The 23783-nt window shown below is 39.7% G+C and overlaps 1 protein-coding gene across 4 annotated transcripts in view; it reads left to right on the top strand.

Annotated features, from left to right (window-relative positions):
- The window catches only part of PTPRB (protein tyrosine phosphatase receptor type B), an 85839-nt gene that overhangs the window by 19836 nt on the left and 42220 nt on the right, over nucleotides 1-23783 (top strand). For 2 of the 4 annotated variants that reach the window (XM_073000379.2, XM_020786007.3), the window contains exons 4-12: nucleotides 4869-5145; nucleotides 9122-9397; nucleotides 10410-10667; nucleotides 12024-12287; nucleotides 13722-13991; nucleotides 17861-18121; nucleotides 19406-19672; nucleotides 21235-21498; nucleotides 22747-23010. In XM_073000379.2, the coding sequence (XP_072856480.2) occupies nucleotides 4869-5145; nucleotides 9122-9397; nucleotides 10410-10667; nucleotides 12024-12287; nucleotides 13722-13991; nucleotides 17861-18121; nucleotides 19406-19672; nucleotides 21235-21498; nucleotides 22747-23010 (2401 nt within the window). Of the gene's footprint in view, nucleotides 1-3543; nucleotides 4051-4113; nucleotides 4431-4868; nucleotides 5146-9121; nucleotides 9398-10409; nucleotides 10668-12023; nucleotides 12288-13721; nucleotides 13992-17860; nucleotides 18122-19405; nucleotides 19673-21234; nucleotides 21499-22746; nucleotides 23011-23783 lie in introns of those variants that run through there. The other 2 variants (XM_020786008.3, XM_078376922.1) reach the window with 2 other exon arrangements.

The following is a 23783-nucleotide window of genomic DNA, read 5'->3' as shown; positions in this document are numbered from 1 at the left end:
CCTCCTGCCATGCAGGAACTCCATCAAAGCAGTCCCGACAGATGGCCATCCAGCCTCTACTTAAAAACATCCAAAGGAGACTCCACCACACTCCAAGGCAGCATATCCCACTGCCGACCAGCTCTGACTGTCAGGAAGTTCTTCCTAAGATTCAGGTGGAATCTCTTTTCCTGTAGTTTGAAATCATTGCTTCTTGTCCTAGTGTCTGGAGCCATGGAAAACAAACCTGTCCCTTCCTTGACATGACAGCCCTTCAGATATTTAAACATAGCTATCATGTCCCCTCTTAACCTTCTTTTGGTAAAGCTAAACATTCCCAGCTCCCTAAGCCACTCCTCACATGGCGTCCAGACCTTTGACCATTTTGGTCGCCCTTCTCTGGACACATTACTGGTTGTCAACATCCTTCTTGAATTGAGATCCCCAGAACTGGACACAGTACTCCAGGTGAGGTCTGACCAAAGCAGAATAGAGTGGTACTATCACTTCCCTTGATCTAGACACCATACTCCTATTGATGCAGCCAAGAATTGCATTGGCTTTCTTGGCAGCATCATCACGCTGCTGACTCATGTTCAGCTTGTGGTCTACCAAGACTCCTAGATCCCTCTCACAGGTACTGCAGTCTAGCCAGGTGTCTTCCATTCTATATCTGTGCAGTTCATTTTTTCTGACTAGGTGTAGGACCTTACATTTCTTCCTGTTGAAATTCATTTTATTAGTTTTGGCCCAGGACTCTAATCTGTCAAGGTCATTTTGAATCCTGTCCTCTAGGGAATTAGCAACCCCTGCCAATTTGGTGTCATCTGCAAATTTAATCAGCATACTCTCTATTCCTTCATCCAAGTCATTGATAAAGATGTTGACTAGCACAGGGCAGAAGAGAACCCTGAGGAATCCCACTAGTTACGTACCTCTCTCCAGGATGAAGAGAAGCTATTGGTGAGCAACCTTTGGGTTCAGTCAGACTTACTCTGTTGCATGTACGACAGACTTTTGAGACTTATTCTGGCACTTGGAAACTGCATTAGCCTACAGCTGCAGTAACACTGAATCTAAAGTAATCAAAGTTTAGAGCAGCATAAAATACTTCTGCATGGATGAAATATTGTCTCATCGTCCCTCAGCACTGTTTCAATTCTGGGGAAAAAATTCCTATTGGTTTCCAGTTTGTTTCTCTATTGACAAATAATTCCAGCTAAAAATATTGGTAGCAATTATTATTGGCAAACTATAAATTAAAAATGAGAGTAAATTACATAGCTTATTTATTGATTTATTGATATATTGATTTAATAGTTTGCCTTTCTTCCTTGCAGGATCCAAGGCAACTTACAACATACATTTTAATAACAGCTTCAATTTAAAAAATTGCAATATTAAATCTTATAATTACAGTATTACTATAAATTACAATATTAAAACAGTATGAAATAGATCATTAAATTTAAAAAAAAACTAAGTCAATACAGTTCAAAGCTATTGAGAAGCCAAACAACCAAAAGGAGAACACTTGCTCTTAAAAGAACCTGATCAGTGGTCCAAAGATCTGTTTAAATAAAGGCGTCTTCACCATTCAGCAAAAGACAGCATGGAAAAGGGCCAACCTAGCCTCCCTCCAAAGGGATTTCCACAGCATAGGAGTGGCCACTGAGTGGGCTTTTCTGAAGTCATACTTGTGAGAGTGGCAGGGCAGAAACAAAGACCTAAAGATCTTAAGACGCAGGCGGACTATATATTCGGAGATCGGGAGCAGCACTTTGGATTGTGCCCTGAAGTGGACCAGTAGCCAGTGAAGCTGTTGTAACAAATAATTTATATTTTCCATAAATCTCACTCTAGCCAACAACTGGATGTGCCATTTTGGACCTAGTGAAGGTTCTGAAAACTTTCCAAAGGCAGCCCCACATAGAGTGTTGCACTAATCCAAACATGATGTACTGAGCCAGGTGTCACCACGGGCAGCTCAGACTGTGTCAGGAACAGGCATAGCTTTGCACACTAGCTATAAACTATGCAATGTATTCCTGACCACTGCCTAAACCTGAGCAACAGAATTTGACTGATTTTTTTCCCTAAATTTGTATTAACTCTCCCCCCCACCATTTATTTACATTGTGCCCTATAACTATGGAACAACGTAAATCAACTGAAAGGGATTACTGCAAGATGGAGCTATCATTGGAAAGTGTTCAGAATTTACGTTGTTCCCTATGACTTTGAGCTGGCTGGATAGTTCAGTGGTTTAGGTATCTGTCTGTGGAGCAAGAAGTTGGGAGTTCAATTCCTCACTGTGCCTCCTGCAAGTAGAACCAGCCTGTGCGGCCTTGGGCAAGCTGCACTGTCCAAGGATGCCCCCAGAAGGAAAGGGTAAACCACTTCTGAGTATTCTCTACCTGGAAAACACTGACAAGGGTCACCACACGTCAGAACTGACTTGATAGCGCATGATTATTATTTATCTATGGTTGCAAAAAGTCCCCTGTTTCCATGTTATATCTGTTTCTGAGTGATAAATCGTTTGCTGAGCAGAGGTTGCTTCAAAGGGGGATGCTGTTGCAAGAAAAGCAGGGAAAACAACATGAAGTCAATTGGTTGTTCATCATGTAAATGTTCTCCTCCTCCATCCGTAGAATTGAAATATCATGGAACATAAGGTTCTGGTTGGTGTGTATTCTGCAGTGAGCACGGAGAGCTTACCTTGGCTGAAATGTGTGTGAGAAAAATAATGGCTCAGAGTCTGCTGATTAGTGATTTACTCTTGCTAAGATATCAGAGAGGAAGTTTGCAGTTCCTGTCAAAGAGACTTAAGAGTTTGCCTAAGGGGGGGAGGGGGGGAAGGAGCCTATCTCAACTCTTAAGGGGCACTTGAGGTCTTGCTTGAGCAGCCAAGAGTTCAGAACAATTGCTGAGGTTGTGGTTTTGGGGTTATCCACCTTCCCTTCTGTTGCAAAGCCCAGGCAGGAGCAGCCCTGGCGGTTCCCTATGAGTGGCCAGAGCTCAACTCAGGTCCCCTGCCAGTGGTCATTCCCCTCTAACGAAAGGAAACAGAGGCGAGGAAAGGCTGCCAGGGCTCATTTCCTCGCCTCCAATTTACTTCCACTTCTCCTCAGAGCCCGCTGCCTGCCCAAACCGCCGACGGCCTGCAAGCACGTCGTTTTGTCCCTTGCTGTTCTTGTTCGAAGCACTTAGGCCCCCCACCCATCCCGCCGAGGGGAGCCCTCGGAGAGGGCGAATGAACCCAAGTGAGGGCTGAGGCAAGTGTGAAAGGAGGAGGTTTACATAGAGGACATTCCAAGGGAAGGAGAAACGCCTCGAGGAAATCATCTCCTCGTCCATCTGGTGTCAAAAATAGCCCTGGGAAAGAAAGTCCAGACGAGGGAGGGAAGGAGGAAGGAAGAAGGGTGGGGTGAGGTGGAGGCAGAGAGAGAGAGAGAGAGAGAGACGGAGTGATGGGGTGAGAGACGGAGAGAAGGCGCGCCAGGCGCTGTGAGGAGAAGACCACTAAAAAGCGCGCGGGGGGGGGGGAAGGGAGAGCCTTGAGACCGGGAGGCAGAGCGCGGCCGTCTGAAGCGGAGGTTTTCCTCGCTCGCTTCTTCGGGCCTCGGGCAAAGCGGGAGGCGCGGAGAGCCTCCTTGGAAGAGCCTCGGCCGCGGCGTGCCGAAGCTCCTGACAAGGGCCGGGACAGCATGGCAGCGTGGGAAGAGCGGCGGGCTTCCCTCTCCTGCCGGGTCTTCTGGTTGCCGAGCCGCTCGCCACTTGTCCGCGGCCCCAGGAGCCCGCGGGCACGCCCTGCCCGAAGGCAACTCCAGGAAGCCTCCTGAGCGCCTGCAGCGGTCGAGCTGGCCAGCAGAGGGCTACGGGGGCTGCCACCCTCGGGCGGGGGGAACCGAGGAAGCCCGCCGCCGCCGCCGCCACCGCCGCCGCTGGCGGGGCAAAAGGCGCTTCCTCGCCCCCACCCGCTGCCTGCCTTGCAGATCCAAGCGGATGGCAAGGCTGAGATGTGGAGCGGGAGTCTCCTTGTGGCTTCTCGCGCTGGCCCTTCTCAAGGTGGGTGACAGCCACTCGCAACACAAGAGAAGGGGCTTCGCCGGGGGTGGGGGTGGGGAAGGGGGGATTCCCCAAATTTCTCTCACGCTAAACCTTACACCGCTTCTTGCTCCCTGCTTTGATCTCCTCCTCCTGTCACTGCTGATCACATCACTCTTTACCTGCCTCAACCTTGCTCTGGGCACCAACCAAGGATGGAAGAAGCAGAGCTTACAAGAGCTGGTTTGACAGGACGCGGCTCCTAGAATCCCCCCAGCCCAGAGGGCAAGAGATGCTCATGGATTGAAACAATGTAGTCGGACATAAGTTACTTTCTTGAGCACTGGGAAGACCTTTTTGCCACCAATCCCACTTCTCAAGTGAACTGTTAGCGACTTCAGGTGCAGTCCTCAGTATTCAATCAACATAATTCCATACAGGTTAATTAACTGCTGTCTTTCATCCCTTAGCCTAATTTATTCAAAACATGCATTGAAAGAATGGATCATATCTCCTCCCTGCCCCGAGCTATACATACATGTATACATACTTTTAGTTCGAGTGTATACCTGTGGATAAAGTGGGGTTTCCAGTGATTTTCCGTTTTTTCTGCAATTGACAGGTGCTCTGGTGAGATTAATTAATACAAGTCATGCTTATGACATGTTAATATAGGCACAAGTCTTAAAAGACATAATTTCCATCAACATTGATGGAAGTACTCTATGTCACTGTGCTTAGGCACAAGGATCTAAACTTTGAATTAATTTTGTCATAGGTAAGTGAAAATAAACCATCTGCTTGTAGATTTTATTTGCTGTTTCTGGTCCCTTTTCCAGAGTGGTCTAGGAGCGCCAGTAAAATGCACCGTCAACCAGACAGAACTGAAGGTCTCCAGCCGATCTGTCTATCTCAGGTGGAGCAGTCTGGGGAATCCTTGTAACTTCAGTGTAACCTGCAACTCTCACAATGCCTTATACAGGATTTGTCAGCCCATCCAGAAAGCCAGTGGTTTATATGAATGTGACTACAATGGCTTGGAAGCAGGGACTTTGTACTATCTTAGGATTGTCTCTCTGTCTGATGGAGAAACCAGCAACATCACATTGCGAACAGGTATGAATGACAGATGGAAACGTGATTACCATTTGAAGGGAAGTGTAGGCAGAGGAAGGTTCTGTGCTGGTCATGCTGTCTCTGTCATATTCACTCTGAACTTATCATTTTGAAAATTGGCAATGGTAGTGTTCGTTCTAAACATGTTTTAATTTATTCTATACACTGACCAATGACAGAAGAATTGATCTTCCTCTTGTAGTTAATTTTGGCTCATAAGAGGAATCTCCCTACTTAGAGCTTAGTAATTAGTTTCAATGCCCAGGTCAGCAATAATTTGGATCTTATTAAAGGACATGAGTTGTAATTTCTAATAATATTTGAAATGCAAATGTGATAATTATTATTTTGTAAATTTTCAGTATTTATTTTGTGAATGAACTCAGTTTTAGAGTTTTCTGTTCTAGTTTTAGTAATCAGAATTCACTTCGCATTTAGGAAGATAAACTGTAAATTAGACATCTTTACTGCACTTATACTTCAGTGTCTGGATACAAATTTTTTTGGGCTGCAGTCATAGAGACACTTACCTGGAAGCACGGTCCATAGAAGTAAAGGGAATATATCTGAATAACTGAACATAATTATTGATTCTTTCTTGTACCTGTCTGTAAGTAAATAAGTTAATAACTTCACTTATTGAAGTTAAAATAACAATGAAAATATATGGACTGTACTTCCTGGATTGACGTAAATGGCCATGACTCACAGAAAGTCATTAGTTTGTGAAGAGTGGGTAATTATTATTGTCAAGTTGTTGGAAAACATAATTGACCTTAAAGGCATTTTAACGACTTACCAAAGCTCTTATAAATGCATTCTGATATTGACAGAAAGCTTTTGCATAGTCTTCTGTTCTACAAGAACATTCCCAGGCTCATCAGTTTCATTTTGTTCTATATGAACATGCATGAAGTTCCCTGATCTTTGCTTTGTTAGAACAAATCTGTTGCAAAGAGTTTAAACTGCAGTAATAGATGAGTTTTCATGTTATCAGCGTTGCATAGATTTTCAAATTAAGTTAGCTTATTTTCAGGGCATTCATTAATAAAAATTCTACTTCTGTTGGACTGCCCCAAGACTAGTTTACATTTTGTAAAGATATTGTGTAAATTATCATGAAAATAACTTTTTCCTCCCATGTAACCATATATTAATTAAGATTCATTAATAGTACTGTTTTATTGCCCCTTCCCCACCATCTAGCTCCATTTTGAGTCAATGGAAAATGCTTGTAGTCAATGGAAAATGCTTTGCTTTTACTGATTTGATTACCCAGACATCCTTATATTAAATATTTTTGCACTGTACTATAGTGTAGTGAAGTTAGTAAGAAAATTATTTTCAAAATAATAGCTGAAATAAAAAATACATAGTTATTCTGTTGATGCCTGTCATTTGCATCAGATTCTTAACATTTGCTGCAAATAAACCATTTTTGACTGAAACTTAATTCACAAATATTGTGTATTAATTAAAAGAACTTGCAGTCTTGTGACGTATTTGAGTCTGTATTGGGACATTCCTTCCAACCTTCTCAACATGGTTGCCTCCAAATAATTGGACTAGAACATCATCCCCAGTGGCTACATTGTCTGTGGATGATGTTGTGGTATTTGGATGAACCCATGTTGACAAAGGCTGTTTCTTTACCTGCATGAGTTTTTTTTTCCCCACCCAGAGTTGAGGATATTGTATGATAAAAGTACTGTAAAAGTATGGATTTGATCCTACACACTATTCCCTGGGAGTAAGGCTGCAATCTTATGCACTTACATGGAAATAAATCTGACTGAACTCAATAAAACTTAATTCTGAGTTAGTTTGCACAAGAGCGGAGTGTTAGTTAAATGAATAAGGCTTACATTTGAGTAGATTAGTATATGATCCCAAAACAAAACATTTTAATTGGAACTGACAACTCGTATAGTCTATATACAGACATTTTAAGGGACAGTCCAATGTCATGGGAAAGCAGTAACTTTTTTTTGATTTGGCTACAATCAATTAATTATGTGGATAAACTGAACATAAAGGACTAACCTTGCACTGAATCCACTTCAAATATGTTTGAATATGCCAGGAAGCAACATATAAACTGAAGTAGGAAGAAGAAGGACTGATCATGGAAGCATACTAGCCTTTTCTCCCCTCATATCTTCAAAAAAATGCAAGTTTTTTAAAGTTTCAGCCACACTAGGTTTCTTATTTAAACATCAAATTCTGTAGCCAATATACAATTAGAGTGCTGTAAAAAAAATCTTTATATAGAAATATCTTATTTTTATGGTATATCAGTATTGGACAGCTGCCAGTCAAGACTTTTGTAACAATGTAAATGATTTTTAAGTGTTTGTTTCCAGCCTGGGCTTTTCAGGCCAGGCACTTCCCAAGCTCATTGTTCCTTTGTTCTAGCGGATGTACAGAGGACTGGGTGTTTTGTGTTCTGGGCTAGATAGATTAGATAAAGTCTGAATTTCTGAAGTTCACCTTCTAGGCACGCAATCTTTTAATTTGCTTTAGGAGGGGTATCCCTCTCCCAATTCATTCTTCATTTATTTATCTCTAGGGTGTGGAAAACATGTGTCCCTTCAGATGTGGTGAGACTGCAACTCCCATATGCCCTAGCCAGCACAGCCACTGGTGAGGGCTGATGGGAATTACAGTGAAACAATGTTCAAAGAGCTACAGACATTCCCTAGCTTTGGTTTTATAGCTGTGCACAAACAGCCTTTTGATATTCACCACCTTTTTTTTGTAAGGAAAGATACAGAAGGTAGCAACATCACCATTTTTTCCCAAAGGAAGGAGGAATTACCCAATCATTTTTTCAGAGATGAGGACCAATGGTTTCGTTCTTTCTTTCCTAAAGGATTTTTTTTTGGGGGGGAGGTTGGAGGAGAGGTTTGTTTTTTGCATTGCCACAGCAAGTGGCAACAACAGCAACTGTGTTGGCAGTCTTGCTACCATATTGCCTCCTACCAATCTGGGCCATAGTGGTGGTGGTAGGGGTGAGGCAGGTGAAGTCTGGAAATAATTCTGTTGAGTGAGCTTGCATTCTAAGGAAAATATCAGAATGTTTCTTAGAAAAAAAATGTGTTCTGAGAAATTTTGATTCGGCACTTGTTATTCATGAAAGTTCAGCAGCTTCTTTAGGTCTTTAAAATATTCCATTTTCAAATTGCCTTTGTAGATATGTTTTATCTCTACTAAACAGACTTATAATACAGGTGATTCCTTTTAATCCCCATAGCAGGCAAGAGAAAGGATAGTATTGGTCCAGCTCTAGGAAAAAGATGAACCTAACACTATGCCACAATTTAACTTCCAGTGCCTCTACCTAAACAGAGAAAATCTTTATGCTCCGGGCCTTAATTGAAGTGTGGGGTGCTGGGGAGGATGCTGACTATCACAGAGATGATTGTACTGTTAAGGACAGGAGATATTCACCCATTCACTCCTCAGCCACCTCATTAGGAAGATAGAGACTTCCTGCCAAACATTTGTATCATCCACTATGCAACTCCCATTTACACTATCTCCTATTACAGTGGTTCCCTGTCTTGGGTAACCCAGGTGTTCTTGGACTGCAGTTCCCAGAAGCCTTCACCACCAGCTGTGTTGGCCAAGATTCCTGTTACATGGGACTTGCCTTACTATGCAATCCTACACAAAAGTAGGCACTGTTAGATGCAGTGGTACTGACTTCCAGATAGGTGCATAAGGGAGCACAGCCTTAGCCTTTGCATATTGTATTTTTTTATACAGAACTGTCCACTTCTCTCCTGTTTCCCAGAAACCTCTTGTATGCCAATCCAACTGCCTTCTGCTCATTGTTGGATGTGTGATTGACGTCTGCTCATCTTTCCAGTGTCTCCTGTGAGAAAAAAAAATAAGGATTTTGTTTTTTAATTGTTTTCAAGTGAACTGATGTGATTTATGCCCCCACCCCATTCTGCTTGTCTCTGGAGCACAGATCCTTTGCCACCTGCAAGATTTGAAATTAAGAAGGAGAAAATTGCAACCACAACTTTGTCAGTCTGGTGGAGCCCATCACTAGGAAAGGTTGACCAATATGAGCTAGTGTTGCTGAATAGTATCAAAAAAGTTGAGGAGATCCATGTTCCTGGAGGTAATTCAAGAAATGAATGGATGTTTGAAAATCTTACTCCTGGCACCAAATACACCATCTCAATCACTGCAGTTGCTGGAGACAAAAGGAGTCCTTCAACTGATATCAGTGGTTCTACTGGTAAGATTTCTCTGTTTAATCCTTCAAGAGAGATTCTCTTACAATTTTCTAATGCTCCCTGAAAAGGTATGGGGAAAACCATGTGGGAATGAGCACAAATATCTGCCACAAGATTTATGAGTGAAAAACCAGCCATCCATTCTAGTCACTAAATCAAGTCTTCCTTAGTAGTAATAGGAGGGGAAAGTGTCCACTGAATTTTTTCCCATGTTGGGGACACAGCTTCACAGTAATGTATTAGCCTATAATGTGTATGCACTTGTGGGTTACTGCATCTGTGTATATTAAAGTCATTTAAAATTGTAGGATTTGTGGCAGGGAGAACACCACCCTCTTCTCCTCTCCCCCACTGATTGGAGAGATTCTTGTATTATTTCTCAGAGAAATGTGTCTTAATCCTGGGTGATTGTATGGAACAAGAAATCTGTTATGGGTCAGCTTAAAAAGACCAAGGTCTCCTTGTGCTTTCACAAACTTGACTAAACGTATATTGGTAAGGAATGTTATTACCAGAAAATGGGCACATGCACTGATCCTGAATAATTGACCAGAATTATCTGAACAACGTCTTGAATAGTTCTCCTTTCTCAAATAATGGTATAGATAGCTGCTGAAAGGTATACATCACTGAAAGGTATACATAGCTACTGAAAGCATCATACAGAAGATGATGATAGTTAAAAATTCATAATTTACAACCAAAAATATATTGTGTGTGGTTTCTGATTGCATCAGGAATACATTGTGTGTGATTCTTGATTGCATCCTGATCCTATATCAGGAATTAGGCAACCTTACTTTGGGAGGCTAGTAGGTTACATTTCTCTTCTAGGCATGTGTAGCATATTAAAATAAATCTGTTTTTTATAAGTAATATTTGAGGCTTCTTTTTGATGGATTAATGGTAATGGTGCATGAGTATGGGTCAGTGCAGGTGTGGTTGCAGATCCTGGATATTTTTAACTACTTTGCCATTTTATGTCTGCATCTTTTTCTTTTCTTTTCTGAATAGTACCATCTCCAGTGGAAAATATTGACATCTCAGTCAAAATTGACTCAATCCATGTTTCTTGGTCAAAAGGGGCTGGAGATGTGGATCAATACAGCCTAGTTTTGATGGATAAAGATGTTCTTGTTCAACAAACAAATCTAGAGAAACACTATTTGTCATACAGCTTTTCAGGATTAACACCAGGATGTTTGTATAACCTCACTATCATTGCCAAGGCTGAAAGTCTGGAAAACCCCATTTCTCGATTAATTAGGACCGGTAAGATTTTACAATATGAGACACATTATTGATAGAGTCTCAGATTAGAACTCAGGAGACTTGGGTTCAAACCCCTGAATGGCTAGGCAAGCCTGATGCAAGAGGGTTGCAATTTAAAAAACACTTATTGAGTACCTCATATACCTCAAAAATATAAGTCATCATAAATGGAAACAACATGAAAGTATATGGCACTAAAATTTGCAACTATTTTCCAGGTTAAGAGAAATAAGTTTTATTACAGTATGGACTTCCATATGTTATAGCTGCCTTTATCAAATATACTAAGTGTTCTCCATTATTTCAGATAGTGTGTGTGTGTGTGTGTGTGTGTGTGCGCGCGTGCGTGCGTGCGTGCGTGCATAATCAATTGTACACATGGGTGGGGATGGGACTGTAGATAATCCATGGACAGTGCTGATAGTGAACATCACATTTGTGATAGAAGCATTTCACATAATTATTCCTAAAAGTACAAATAAACTTGAACTAGGTGAGTGATTAATTTGGTTGAATTATTGATAGGGCATCTTTGTTATCAGAAATAGTTTTGTGAATGATACAACTGTGAGAACGAGATTTCTATTTGAGGTTAACTGTAATTTAGTGCATCATCTGAATCTTAAAATTATAGTTAATCTTAGCTGTGGCTAAGCAGTTTTCATACACCAAAGTTGAAGGTGGCTTGGTTTAATTAGCTAAAATTAAGATTCACCACAGTTGGTTGGGTTTGCTGGAGGAGGAGAAAAGAGCATGGCTCTGGGGCTCACTGATGCTTATTTTCATAATTTATTGTAATTTAAAAAAATTACGGCTTAATTCCAAATCAGACCCACTGTTTAAAGAATATTGGTTTGTGTTGGCTGGCAGCCACTGTTTTTACCCATCACTGAAGTATCAGTGAAAACCTTGAATCTTTCCAAATTTGATCCTGACCAGTCAGAGATCACAAAATGGATGCATGCTGTCGCGATGCTTTTTAGCCATTGGATTTGGTTATTTGATGGTGTCACTAATGGGAATTTAAATCCACACAGTAAAGGTACTGCTTCCTACAAGTTCATATAAACAATCCTAAGCAGTCAAGAATCACGAAGTGAATATTTTTGCAGCTCTTTTAAGAGTTAGTAATTCTAATAATTAAGAATTCTAATAATTACGTAATTCTAATAATTAAGAAGGCAGATTCTTTCAATCTTACATACACCTTTGTGTTCAAACCTACTTAGTATTATTTCTGTAAACACTGATAACGAAATTGCACCTGATGTGAAGAATATTAAATCTACTGTAGTTCTGAGTTACACGTTTTGTTTGTTGAGGAGGCTCACATCTTAGTCTTTTTGTTTTAAACAGACCCAGCCAAAGTCTTAGATTTAATGGTAACTAACGATGGCAGCCTGAATTCATTAAAAGTATCATGGAAAAGGCCTTCAGGGAACTTGGACTTCTTCAACGTCACCTTGTTTCATCATGGATTTATTAAAGGACGGAACACTTTACAGCCACAAGTCACAGAGACATATTTTGACAAGCTAATTTCAGGATGCCTTTATCAGATTGATGTCAGAACAGTCAGTGGTGAACTGTTCAGTGAAATGACAGCATATGGAAGGACAGGTATGGCTCCAGCCTTGATAATCCTATGTTTTGATCTTTTCTGTTGACTGCCTTCTGAGGATAAAACATGGATAGGATCCAGAAATTAGTCATACTTACAGCACACCCCTTGAAATTAGTGGTACTAAAACTAGTTGTGTCTAGGGAGGTCAAAAGGAATACCAATGGGGTGTCATCGATAGAGCAATGGACTATGACTCAGGAGGCTTGAGTTTGAATCCCCACTTAGCTGTGGAAGCTCACTGAGGGTATAGAACTGGTAAATCCATTCATTAATCACTTACCTTGAAAAGCTATTAGGATTGCTATAAGTCGGTTTGTTCCTGGCAGTACATAACATAACAAGGGAGGTTAAAATATCTATATCAAATCTTTCTATATTTCCCTAAATTCCACTTGCATTTTCTGGTCACCTTTTTATAATCACAAGACTTTCCAGGCTTATTGTTGCTTTTCTCTCAAGAATTTTTTTATAGAAATTTAAACCCCTTTTTTTCTAATGTCCATATTTGTTTACACATTTTACCAATTTACACATTTCCCTATTAATGAAAGAACATTTGTGCCTATTTTTCAAAACGGCACACATTTTTACCTGTTCCCATTTTTTTAACAAGCCCATGGCTTCATGCCCGTTTTATTGCATTTAGAGCTTCCGTGAGACTTGCAAATGTGCAGATTTCTTGAACTGAGTTGCATCTATCCTTGTAAGAGATCTTGAGACATGCAGACAAGCTGCATTTATTGAGACAACTGATCTCTGTACATTGATTTTCAGTCCTTAGTCATGGATGGCTACCTTAAACCTGCAGCCATGGCTTAACAGCATTGTGCGCTGCTGTAGTAGCTCCCTCTTGGCCAGTCTTGCCCACAGAAGTCTTTTGGGCACAAACAACTGCCTCATTCCTTAGAAAAGTTGTGGGCACACTGTGATGTTATCTCAGCAAACAAAGAGTTATGATATGAATTTTGGAGGAACCACTTGCAGGAAAGCACGGTTGATGGAACCAAGGCTGAAATCCTTACAGAACCCCAAATTCTCGCTGTAAATGACACCATTCCAACCATTCCTTCCCTAGCCAAGTTCATGTCTTGTTTCAGTCCTATCTAGAAAAAAAGGATGTAAAACTGCCAGGGGGCATTTAAACAGGAGGAGCAATGAAGTCGGAGAGTGTTGATTATATCTTCCCATGTGCTGAGACTCCCTTCCACATTCCTCTTAGTGCTTGCATTACAAAGGAAAGGGGAGTCTGAGCCATCCTGCTTCTTCTTCTTTGTTTATTAAAAAACATTGTAAGTCAATGAACTGAGAACAGTCAAAAGTTACCAAGTAGAGAGGCATTAGTTGAATTACACATTAGTGAACCAATTACTTATTACCTGGTAAAAGTGGTATGGTGTTTCACCTTAAATGCTTTAAATTCTATATTTCAGTTCCCCAGAAGGTTTCAGAGTTGAAAGTGGACAGCATGGATGGATTGAAATCTCTGAAAGTAAGCTGGCTGCCCCCTACAGGAGACTGGGACAAATATTTTATCACCCTCTTCGACCACACTCAAGTGCTGCTAAATACTACAATGCCAAAAGACAAACAGGAATACATTATCAAGGACTTAGGGCTCATTCCAGGAAGACAGTATGAAGTGGCTGTTACTGTAGAAAGTGGAGGTTTACAAAACACAGCACGCTGCAAAGGAAGAATAGGTAAGCACACTTTCTATGGCAGGAAAGTTGGAAAATCAACACAGACACTGTTTTGCAATGATTAAATCATATGGTCACATGACACATCTGTTTTAATAAAATGCTTTGTGTGAAGTAGAGAAGGAGATACTCTAAATCTCGATGTGCTAATATGAAGAGAACCAAACATCATTACAGAGAGATCAGTCAGGAATAGGAAGTTTAAATCTTTGCAGTCTCTTATGAGGGTACTTGTCATTATCTTGTGGATATGATGTCAAGGAGCTACTTTAGTCCATGTCAGACTATTAATTTATTTATCACAATCACTTATTCACATTGGCAACAATTTTCCAGCAACTCAGACTTCTGTCCTTGATTGGAGAAAAGTGGCATTTAAGTCAGGATCTTCCAAATTTAGAAGAGTTACTTTTAAGACTAAAACTGTCAGGATTCGCTAAAGATTCTGGGAATTATAGCCCAAGGAATAATTTCCCCAAGCTTTGGCTCAACCACTGAGCCATCACCTATCAAGATGGAGATCTTGATAGAGATAATAGAGATAGAGATAGATAGAGATAGAGGTTGATACTGTATATCACATCATGTTCATGAAAAGTGACTGAACAACATAATCCTGTACATGTCTACAAAGGAGTAAGTTTCATTGAGCTCAGTGGTGCTTACTCTTAGATAAATGGCATAGGATGGCATCACAACGAGAGTGAACAACCACTAATGCTTTCTAGATCTAGACAGTATTAGTGGTTGTTCACTAGACAGATCTATATATAAAACTGACAAATGAAAGGGGTTAAAATTGTTTACCATGAGCATTGAGGAAAGAATACACAGCAATCAGTGGGTTCAAAATGAGGCTAAGACTAAATATCAAAATATTCCTAACTGGAGGCAAGGGTGGGGGATAACATATGTTACCCAGGAAAGCTGTGCAATGTTCTCTGAAAGTTTGTAAGAAACAAAGCAGGCATCTGTAAAATTACTGCATAAGGATGTTCAAGGTGATTTCTCAAGCACGTATCGAAATGTATGATTCTGTGAATTCTGGAAACATAATTCTCCCTAAAGTATCCATGGTACAGTAGTCTGTTTTTGTTCTTTGTATCCTACAAACTAAAAACAGCTTACATAGAGTACTGTGTTGGACTTAGGATTTTCATTCTATACAAGACCTAGTAAATATTGGTACTAGATAAAAGCAAAATGCCAGCAGTAGTGATACTGCAGTAGTAGTGGTGGTGGTAATAGTACTGTAGCAAAATACTAGCGTATTATCATTGTATTAATTAAAACATCTGTAATTCAGTAATTAACCTGAAGATAATATTTGTGCACAGTAAAACACATAGCAAATGACTCCCATCACATATTAATACTTATTTCAGTATGAGGTCTTGAAATTAACTTAATTAATTAATTAATTAATAAACAAAAAAAACCTACATTTCTTCTCATTTTAGCAAGAAGCTACACATAGCATAAAATAGTCCTAAAGACCAATTTGATGTATGCGTTTCACAAATGAAAGTTATCTACTCCTGAAATAAATTATAGCTATGTGTAGCAAACTAAGTATTTCAAAGTTGCAAAAAGGAAGGGTGTAGCCTGAAAAACAATAGATAGGAGGGTGTATAAGAAGATCAGGGTGGGAAACCTTGTGTTATCTTACACTTCGTGTTGATTGTTTTTCCTGCTACACCCTCTCTTTTGATTCTTTAGACTCTGTGCACATTTTGATTCTTTGATGTAATATTTTTTCATAACCACAGAACGTCAGATTACTGTAGGTTACAGAAATTTTCTATTTTTAGTTATTTGTGACCTATGAAATTGTTACTGGGCCAGAATGATGCTCCAATCTAGAAGCAGTGTTTACACTGGAATGTGCCTATTTTGTCTTTTCCACATAAGAGGGGAACAAGATGTTTAGACTATGAGGTTAAAAGAAGTTTCATGTCTCTGTTGAAAAACTTCTGTGTCATTTTAAGAAAATTAATATAATTTGATGCACATGTAGAAATTGACATCTTGTACACATTCAGTGCATATGCGAAGACTTCTGTGGATTTCTGGATTGCATCTCTGTCACTGATCTAACTTTGGAATAGAAGCAGTAGGAAATTGAGTTCATAATCTTGACAGCAAAGAAGTACTGCATTTTAATTAGAAAACATTCAATTTATTTAATAACTTCACCTGACCAAATGTTTTTCCCATATGCATTCTACTAAATTTAAAGTCTTGCATAATTAGGAGTCATACTGTCAGACCTTAGGTATGCCGCAGGGGGTATGGTTGTCATCTTTAACACTTGGAACACTCCTCCTTTCAAAGCAATGGCATAACCTGCAGATATAGCAGAAAGAAATAACAGTTTGCTAATCTGCAGCGTAAAACCATAGATTTTCTCATTTTGAGGGATGCAATCCCAAGCTTAGTTAAGAAAGAACCAATTGTTTTGGAGGAAAGGGAGCAATAGCTCAGTGGTAGGAGTACATGATCTGCATTCAGGTCCCAAATTCAGTTCTTAGTATTGTCAGAAATCAGATCAAGAGGCTAATACAGGAAGCCTCTGTCTGGGACTGGCCCACCCATGAGGCAAGATGAATCATGCACTTCCAGCAAGATAGTGGGAGAAGCTGTGCATTGCATACTGTTTCTGCCTGCAGGACGGCCTCCCACTGCTGCCCCAGTCCAGTGAGATGGCACTACAGTATCACTGGCCTTTACACTTCTTTTCTAACAAGACTCACAAATAGAAGTACAACGGTTCACTATTTGTTTCGCTGTCAGGAATCCCTCAGGTTGATAAAGAGAATGCAGGTTTTACAAACTAACTTCTCAACATCATCAGGTCCTTTTATGAGAAAATGAAGGGCACTCTAGTTTTTGATGGCTCAACATCAGATCCCTTTGACATCCAAAGCAGAGTGAAACAGGGCTGTGTCCTCATGCCGACCCTGTTTGGGATCTTTTTTGCTGTCATGCTGAAGCATGCCTTTGGAACTGCAACAGAAGGTGTCTATCTCCGGACTAGATCAGATGGAAAGCTCTTTAATCTCTCTAGATTGACAGCAAAGACAAAAGTCCAGCTGAAATGCATGTGGGACTTCCTTTTCGCTGATGATGCACCCATTGTTGCCCACTCTGCTGAAGACCTCCAACAACTCATGAATCGTTTTAGCAAGGCCTGCCAAGACTTTAGACTAACAATCAGTCTGAAGAAAACAGTCAGAGTATGTTCATCACATAGCTGGGATGGAGTGGAGGTTGTGTTTTGCTTCTTTGGGGTAGCTATTCAGCACATTGAGGACTGTTTGTATGTGCTGATATGGCATGTGGATCAGATCCATCTGTGCAGATTTTCTACAGCTCACTGCTGGGGTTAAGCCACATCACATTTGTATACAACAACTCAGTGTGTAGAACATCCACCGTACAGAAACTGTGTAAAATGGAGTTTACATGGCAGTAATACTATAAGCAGCTGTCCTGCAAAGCTGTAGAGAGAATGAAGCAATCTGAGTAGAATGTAGATAGAATTATGTCTGCTTTACTTATACTCATTAAATTCATCTGCTTAGTTCATTATATTTAGCTTCCAGCATAGTAAATTATGTCAGTGGAAGAAATAATAAGTCAATAACTCCTACAGTTCAAGCCATTGTTTACAATTTCAGTTATCAGAATAAGAATGACAGCATAATGTGTACAGCAATTAATATTTCAGCAAATCTAACTCTTCAACTTACTACAGGAGCCCAAAGGTTTTTGAAATTGCAAAATAACCTTTTTGTGTATTTCTTTATAAGGCTTTTAAAAGTATTACACTGCTCTCTCACACACACACTCCTTTCTTTTTTATACAGCTCCACACCCGGTTCTTCAGCTTCGTGTAAAGCATGCTAATGAATCCTCTCTCACTATTATGTGGGTGACCCCTCTGTCTGAGTGGGACGGATATGTGGTTTCACTGGGAGACAGAGCGCTTACTATCCAAAACAAGGCTCTTGCCAAAGAAGCCAAAGAATTCACCTACACTGACCTCTTACCTGGGCGAAAGTATACTGCTACTGTCACCACCATCAGTGGGGATTTGAACAACTGGACTTCAGTTGTAGGACACACAGGTAGTGTACTATTAACATATTATGAACTCCAAGTATCCTCAAACATCAGTTGACAATGCACTGCTTGCTTGGAATCAAACACAACTTTTGAGCACGTATTTTTAAAAAAATAAAAATTGAAGAACATAAGAACAGAACAAAGCAGATGATTTAGTGGAGGTTATGACTCCTACTTAAAACATCTAAAACTTGGCGCTTTTTTTCTTTTCTTTTTTTTTTCTTTTGCACTAGGCTTCTGAGTTTGCCTGTTGACCTCTGCCATCTGGTTCTGAATTTTGAGGCTTGCAACAAAACATTGCAGCTGTGTACTACCAGTCCTGTGGAAATTTGTCATAATTATACCTCCAGCACTAGTAAGGGTTAATTTGTAGGCAGGATTAGGAAGAAAGTTCTAGCCTCATCCTCTTCATGTCATTGTCTCCATGAAGAAAGGGACTATCTAAAGAGGGAAGCTTCTGCTGTAGGGGGAGTCTCTCTACATTATGAAGAATCCTGAAAAGCCACCACCCACCACCACTATGTGGGGAGGATCAAAGTATATCCGTAAGTCTGCTTACGACAGGCAGTGGGCAGGGCTACAACTCTCTTCTTTATTATGCTTTCAAATTAACTCTTTTTTGAATGCCTGAATCAAGTCATTTTTTATAGAATTCCTGATGAAGACCATTTGGTCAAAATGCATTCCAGCAAAGGATTTTGCAAATACCAGAGGTCAACATGTCATTAGGAGCAGAAATCATTTTGGTGTTTCAAAGAAGTAGTTCGGGGGGGGGGTGTCTATGTGTCTGAGCAATCATACTTGCAAGTGAGCATATTTTCTTCCCTGTGATCAATGACAAAACTAAGCAAAATAATTTCCAAACTATAGGAAGTGTGAAAAACTCCTGCTGTGACAGTGAGAAGTAGTCCAGCACTTCAGGAATTCCCTTTCTGAATGCAAGATACGTGCTGTTTAAATTGAAGTCATGCAATGGTTATCATTTTAGAGGTGTTTTTTTTAATTTTGCATAGAATGTATTTATAGTTATGGTCTGTTTCTCAATCTCTTTATTATTATTATTATTATTATTATTATTATTATTATTATTATTATTATTATTATTATTATTATTATTATTATTATTATTATTATTATTATTATTAGCCCTTTGATACCATCTTGTTGGGCCTTTAATAGAAATGTGTAAATACTTCCTCCTTAATTTTGCCGTTGTAGTTTTCAGGCTTATTTACAGTAAACAACTGTATCTGTTTGTTAATCTAAATTCTGCTCTTGAACTGTAGTTCCAGCACAAGTGACCAGCTTAAATGTGACAAACCAAGAAACAACCAACAGCTTGTTTACCACCTGGACAAAGGCACGTGGAAATGTAGATTCTTATCAAGTGTTGCTCATTCATGATAACGTTGTCATAAAAAATGAGACTGTTTCCAGTAACACAAATGGATACCACTTCCAGTCTCTAAAACCTGGAGGACTCTATTCAGTTGTTGTCACTACTATTAGTGGAGGGATATCTTCCAGACAAGCAATTGCTGAAGGAAGAACAGGTATTTATTTGTTTCTTTTTTTTTAATAAAGAGGTGTCCCACCCATTTCTCTGAGAGAGAAAACATTGCAGCAAAGGAACAAGCAATATAGAAAACAGTAAATTTTCATTCCTTACACATATCTTCAAAGCCCAGTTTAAAAATGACAGTAATAATTTGTAAGAACAGGATTTTAGCCATAAGAGTTAAACCATAAGAATCTTTAAAACATTTAATCAAGTGCTTTCTTAAAGAGGCATATCTTCACACATTGCTTAAAACAGTACTATAATAGAGCCTGAAATGTCTCTGTTGACAGAGCAATCCACAAGGCAGATGTGATCACAAGTAAGGCTTTCAGCTAGAGTGGGAACCTAAATTAGGGGTTGAGTCCCATTCCCTTCATTCTCACTGATGCTACATCAATTGGTTGAGTTCATACCCCCTTGACATTATTTGGGTGCTTATTTAAAGAACTGGATGGAGTGTTACAATTTTTCATTGTTGTCAAATCTTCACATCAACTAATTCTTCAACATGTTTTATATAAATGGCTACTTTCATAGTTACATCACATCATGGATTCAGTAATTTTCATTCTGTATGCCTTCATATCCCACCCATTTCCATGTGAAAATATTGATCATTCCATAACAATGACTTGAGTAAGGTTGTCTTTTAAGCCCACTTGATAAAATCTTAGAAAATCCTTAAAGTGACAGCTAGAATGTTTAACTCAAGGGCTAGCAATGGCAGAATTGAAGTACTTGAACATTCTAAAGGAGTGATGTTAATTCACTGGTTGAGACTGTATCACATTACTTGATCCATTGCAAGATAATCTGAAAACTCTTCTACAGTGACAGTATTTCCTCAGGTGTACGCAAATGAAGCTGGTGTTTGCCTCTCAATGACCAATCACCAAGGCAAAGGTATTTGCAAATACAGCACTGAGAGGGAGCACCACTTCTAAATGCAGAGCTGATTCTTCTAGTGTCTCCTCTGGTGGTGGTGGTGGTGGTGGTGGTGGTGATGATGGTGGTGGTACAGAAACCATAATTTCCAACTGTAATAGAGATAGCTAAGAATTTTGTCTCACCAATGAGGTTTTTCTTTTTAGAACTCTTTCCACTAGAGGGCAGGAAACACTAAATATTTCCATACAGAATCCATCTCTTGTGACGATGCATGTATGAGGATTCAATGTACAGTAATTTTTTGTGAAAGTAGTGAGTCGTGTTACTTTTTTGTGGTTGGATGTTTTACTGCTTAACTTACAGGGAAACTAGCACATCCCAAACCATGAGTCCAGATTTCTAGGACTCGGTTAGATTGTTTTGTATTCAGTGACCAACTATGAGAATTCTCTGGTTCTGTATGTTACCCTCACCCTGGCACTGAAAGTGTGAACTAAATTTTTGTCTAAAAGAAGTGGACAAAATATTGGCCTCTAGCCTTGCTCTTCAGGGATCATATTTCTTGCATTTTGGTCCTCTATACATGAGAGCACATGGTAAGTATGTATAATAGAAAATGATTTTTTCTATTAAATATGCTGTTTTGTTTATTGCTTTATTGTACAGTTCCTGCCAGTGTAAGTGGCATAACAGTGAACAATTCGGGGCGGAGCGATTACCTAAGTGTTTCCTGGCTGCCAGCTGTTGGAGATGTAGATAGCTATTTGGTTACACTCTCTCATGGAGGGCAAACTGTTCATATTCTCACCATTGCAAAATCTGCCAGTGAATGTTCCTTCAACACCCTCATCCCTGGGCGACTCTATGATGTGATAGTAACCACAAAGAGTGGAAAATATGAGAACCGATCCTTCAGTCAGGAAAGAACAGGTAAAAATGGCAGAAGAAAATATAAAATCTACTCAGTCCGTCACGTATATTTCATGGCTCTTGGGTAAGCTAAATAATATTCTTAGAATGGGCTCAGCACCAGTGACAGCAATGAAAAACCAAGGTTGGACCTACCATTTGATGAAAAAAGCCAATTCCAGACATCTTGAGTGGTGTCAGGTAGTCAACTACCAGTGTCATGATATAGTCAGACATTGTTGGTTCTCTACTTTGGAAAGGTGGACAGCCACTTTTGCAATTTTCTGCCTCTGGTCTGACAGGTAACTCAACTGGCTCTGGTAGAATGCATATTTGGTTGGATGATCAAGGAACATCCTTCGCCTCAGCAAAAGGCCCAAGCCAGCAATGGCACAAACTGTGTCACACTTCTTGGGTCATTCACATTTGTCACCAAAAGGCAATTTATATCTTTTTTTCTATAAACAACCACTTGAGACAGATAGTGGATCTATAGCAGAAGTAAAATGTCTGCTCAGGATTCACAAGTCCTCATCCAAATCAGGAGACTGACCTAGCTATCATGTGCTGGCTCAAGAAACACTGGCAAAAAGTCAGATGCTTATCAGGATATAAATTTATACCTTACCAAATATGTATTCAGATGGTGCTTGAGCATATCCACATGCTGGCATACGCAGGCCTGGCCCAAGACATTTATCTGTCGACAGTAGAGGAGCAAGTGGGATCTGCCTTCCCTAAACTTACGTACATAGAACCTGGAACTAGATCTGTTACTTAGCACTCCTGATCCACAGGATTCCTTCCACCTTTGGAATTCTTAGATTATTAAAATCCCAGATGTTCACTTTTCAGGCCCACCTTGTCAAATGCATTTATTGAGAACTACCATATTTTTCCATATATGAGATGATACTTTTGTCTTAAATCATTAGACATGCCTTATACATGGAAGTAAGGAGGGGGGAAAGAGAGCAAAGTGCTTGAAGGATTGCTTTGATCACTGCTTTCCTCTTTTTTTCCTAAGCCCCTTGACAAGAAAGTGGAGGGGGATTTCTTAATTTTGGGTTTAAAAAGGAGTGTTATACATGGAGGAGTCTTATACAGGGAAAAATACAGTACTGCTGGATCAAGATAGCTATTCACAGGCATTCATCGGCTCCCCTTCCTCCACACTTCAATTTTCTTTCTCAAATTAGTCTCAGCCTGTACTGCACTTTTATTATTTCTGAAATCAGGACGCACTGAATTTATGTTCTATCTTTTCAGTGCCTTCAAAAGTCCAGGGACTTACAGTGAGCAATTCTGCAAGAAGTGACTATTTAAAGGTGTCCTGGCTACACGCCACAGGAGACTATGATAATTATGAAGTGATCATCAAGCATAACAAAGAGTTCATCCAAACAAAAAATGTCTCTAAGGATGAAAACGAATGTGTATTCACTAACCTGGTTCCAGGGAGGCTTTACAGTGTCACTGTTAACACATGGAGTGGGAAATACAGAACATATGAAACAGCTAGTGAAAGGACAGGTAAGTAAATGGTCCAGAGTCAGCTATTACTTTTGTAGATTTAAAGTTCCACTTAAATGTTTATAGGTTTTTGTTAAATTCAGGTTTTAATCTTTTGAAATTAAACAAGTGACTGTATTATGACACAAAGACCTCTGTGTAAAGCATTTCTTCAGTCATCATACAGCAGAATGCTATATTTATTTCCATTGTAGCTTAATGCTGGGAGCAAGGTATTAATAAGCCAACACAAGTGCTAAAATTTAGGTGAATCCAACCTGAATCTTAACATTATCCAGTGAGCCCATGTGAATGGTGCGGCAATCCTCTTTTATGCCCAAGTATCCAACCTCTTCTCAGCTCTAAAATAGGAACTGCATACAGACCATGCATATAGCAGTAATAAAATTGCAACACTACTGACCAAAGAGTTTTGCTATCACACAGGGAATCATTTTTTTGACTTGTAAAATATCATCCCCTCCTTCTGGAGAGTTCTTATGTGTTTTTTTTACTGCACAAATATAAGCAGATTCACTTAGAAGTGAGTTCAGCTTTGTTCAAAACATAAAGATAATTGAAATGTAACACGTGGCTCCATATCATGTGTTGTTTTTTCCCCTTATCTAATTACAGTTTGGGAGAAGGGTCCCTTACAAGAAATGTAGCAGGACAGAAAGAGATTTATCTCATTTCTCCACAGTCCAGTCAGAGCAAACTCCCCCACTACATGGCTATAATGCTTAGGGGGCAATTCCCATGGGTATGAAGGGGTGACAAGGCAATTAGATTTG

This window comes from Pogona vitticeps, chromosome 5, assembly GCF_051106095.1.
Source record: "Pogona vitticeps strain Pit_001003342236 chromosome 5, PviZW2.1, whole genome shotgun sequence".
Taxonomy (NCBI): domain Eukaryota; kingdom Metazoa; phylum Chordata; class Lepidosauria; order Squamata; family Agamidae; genus Pogona; species Pogona vitticeps.
The sequence above is the reverse complement of the archived record's forward strand: the minus strand, read 5'-3'. Positions and strand labels throughout refer to the sequence as shown.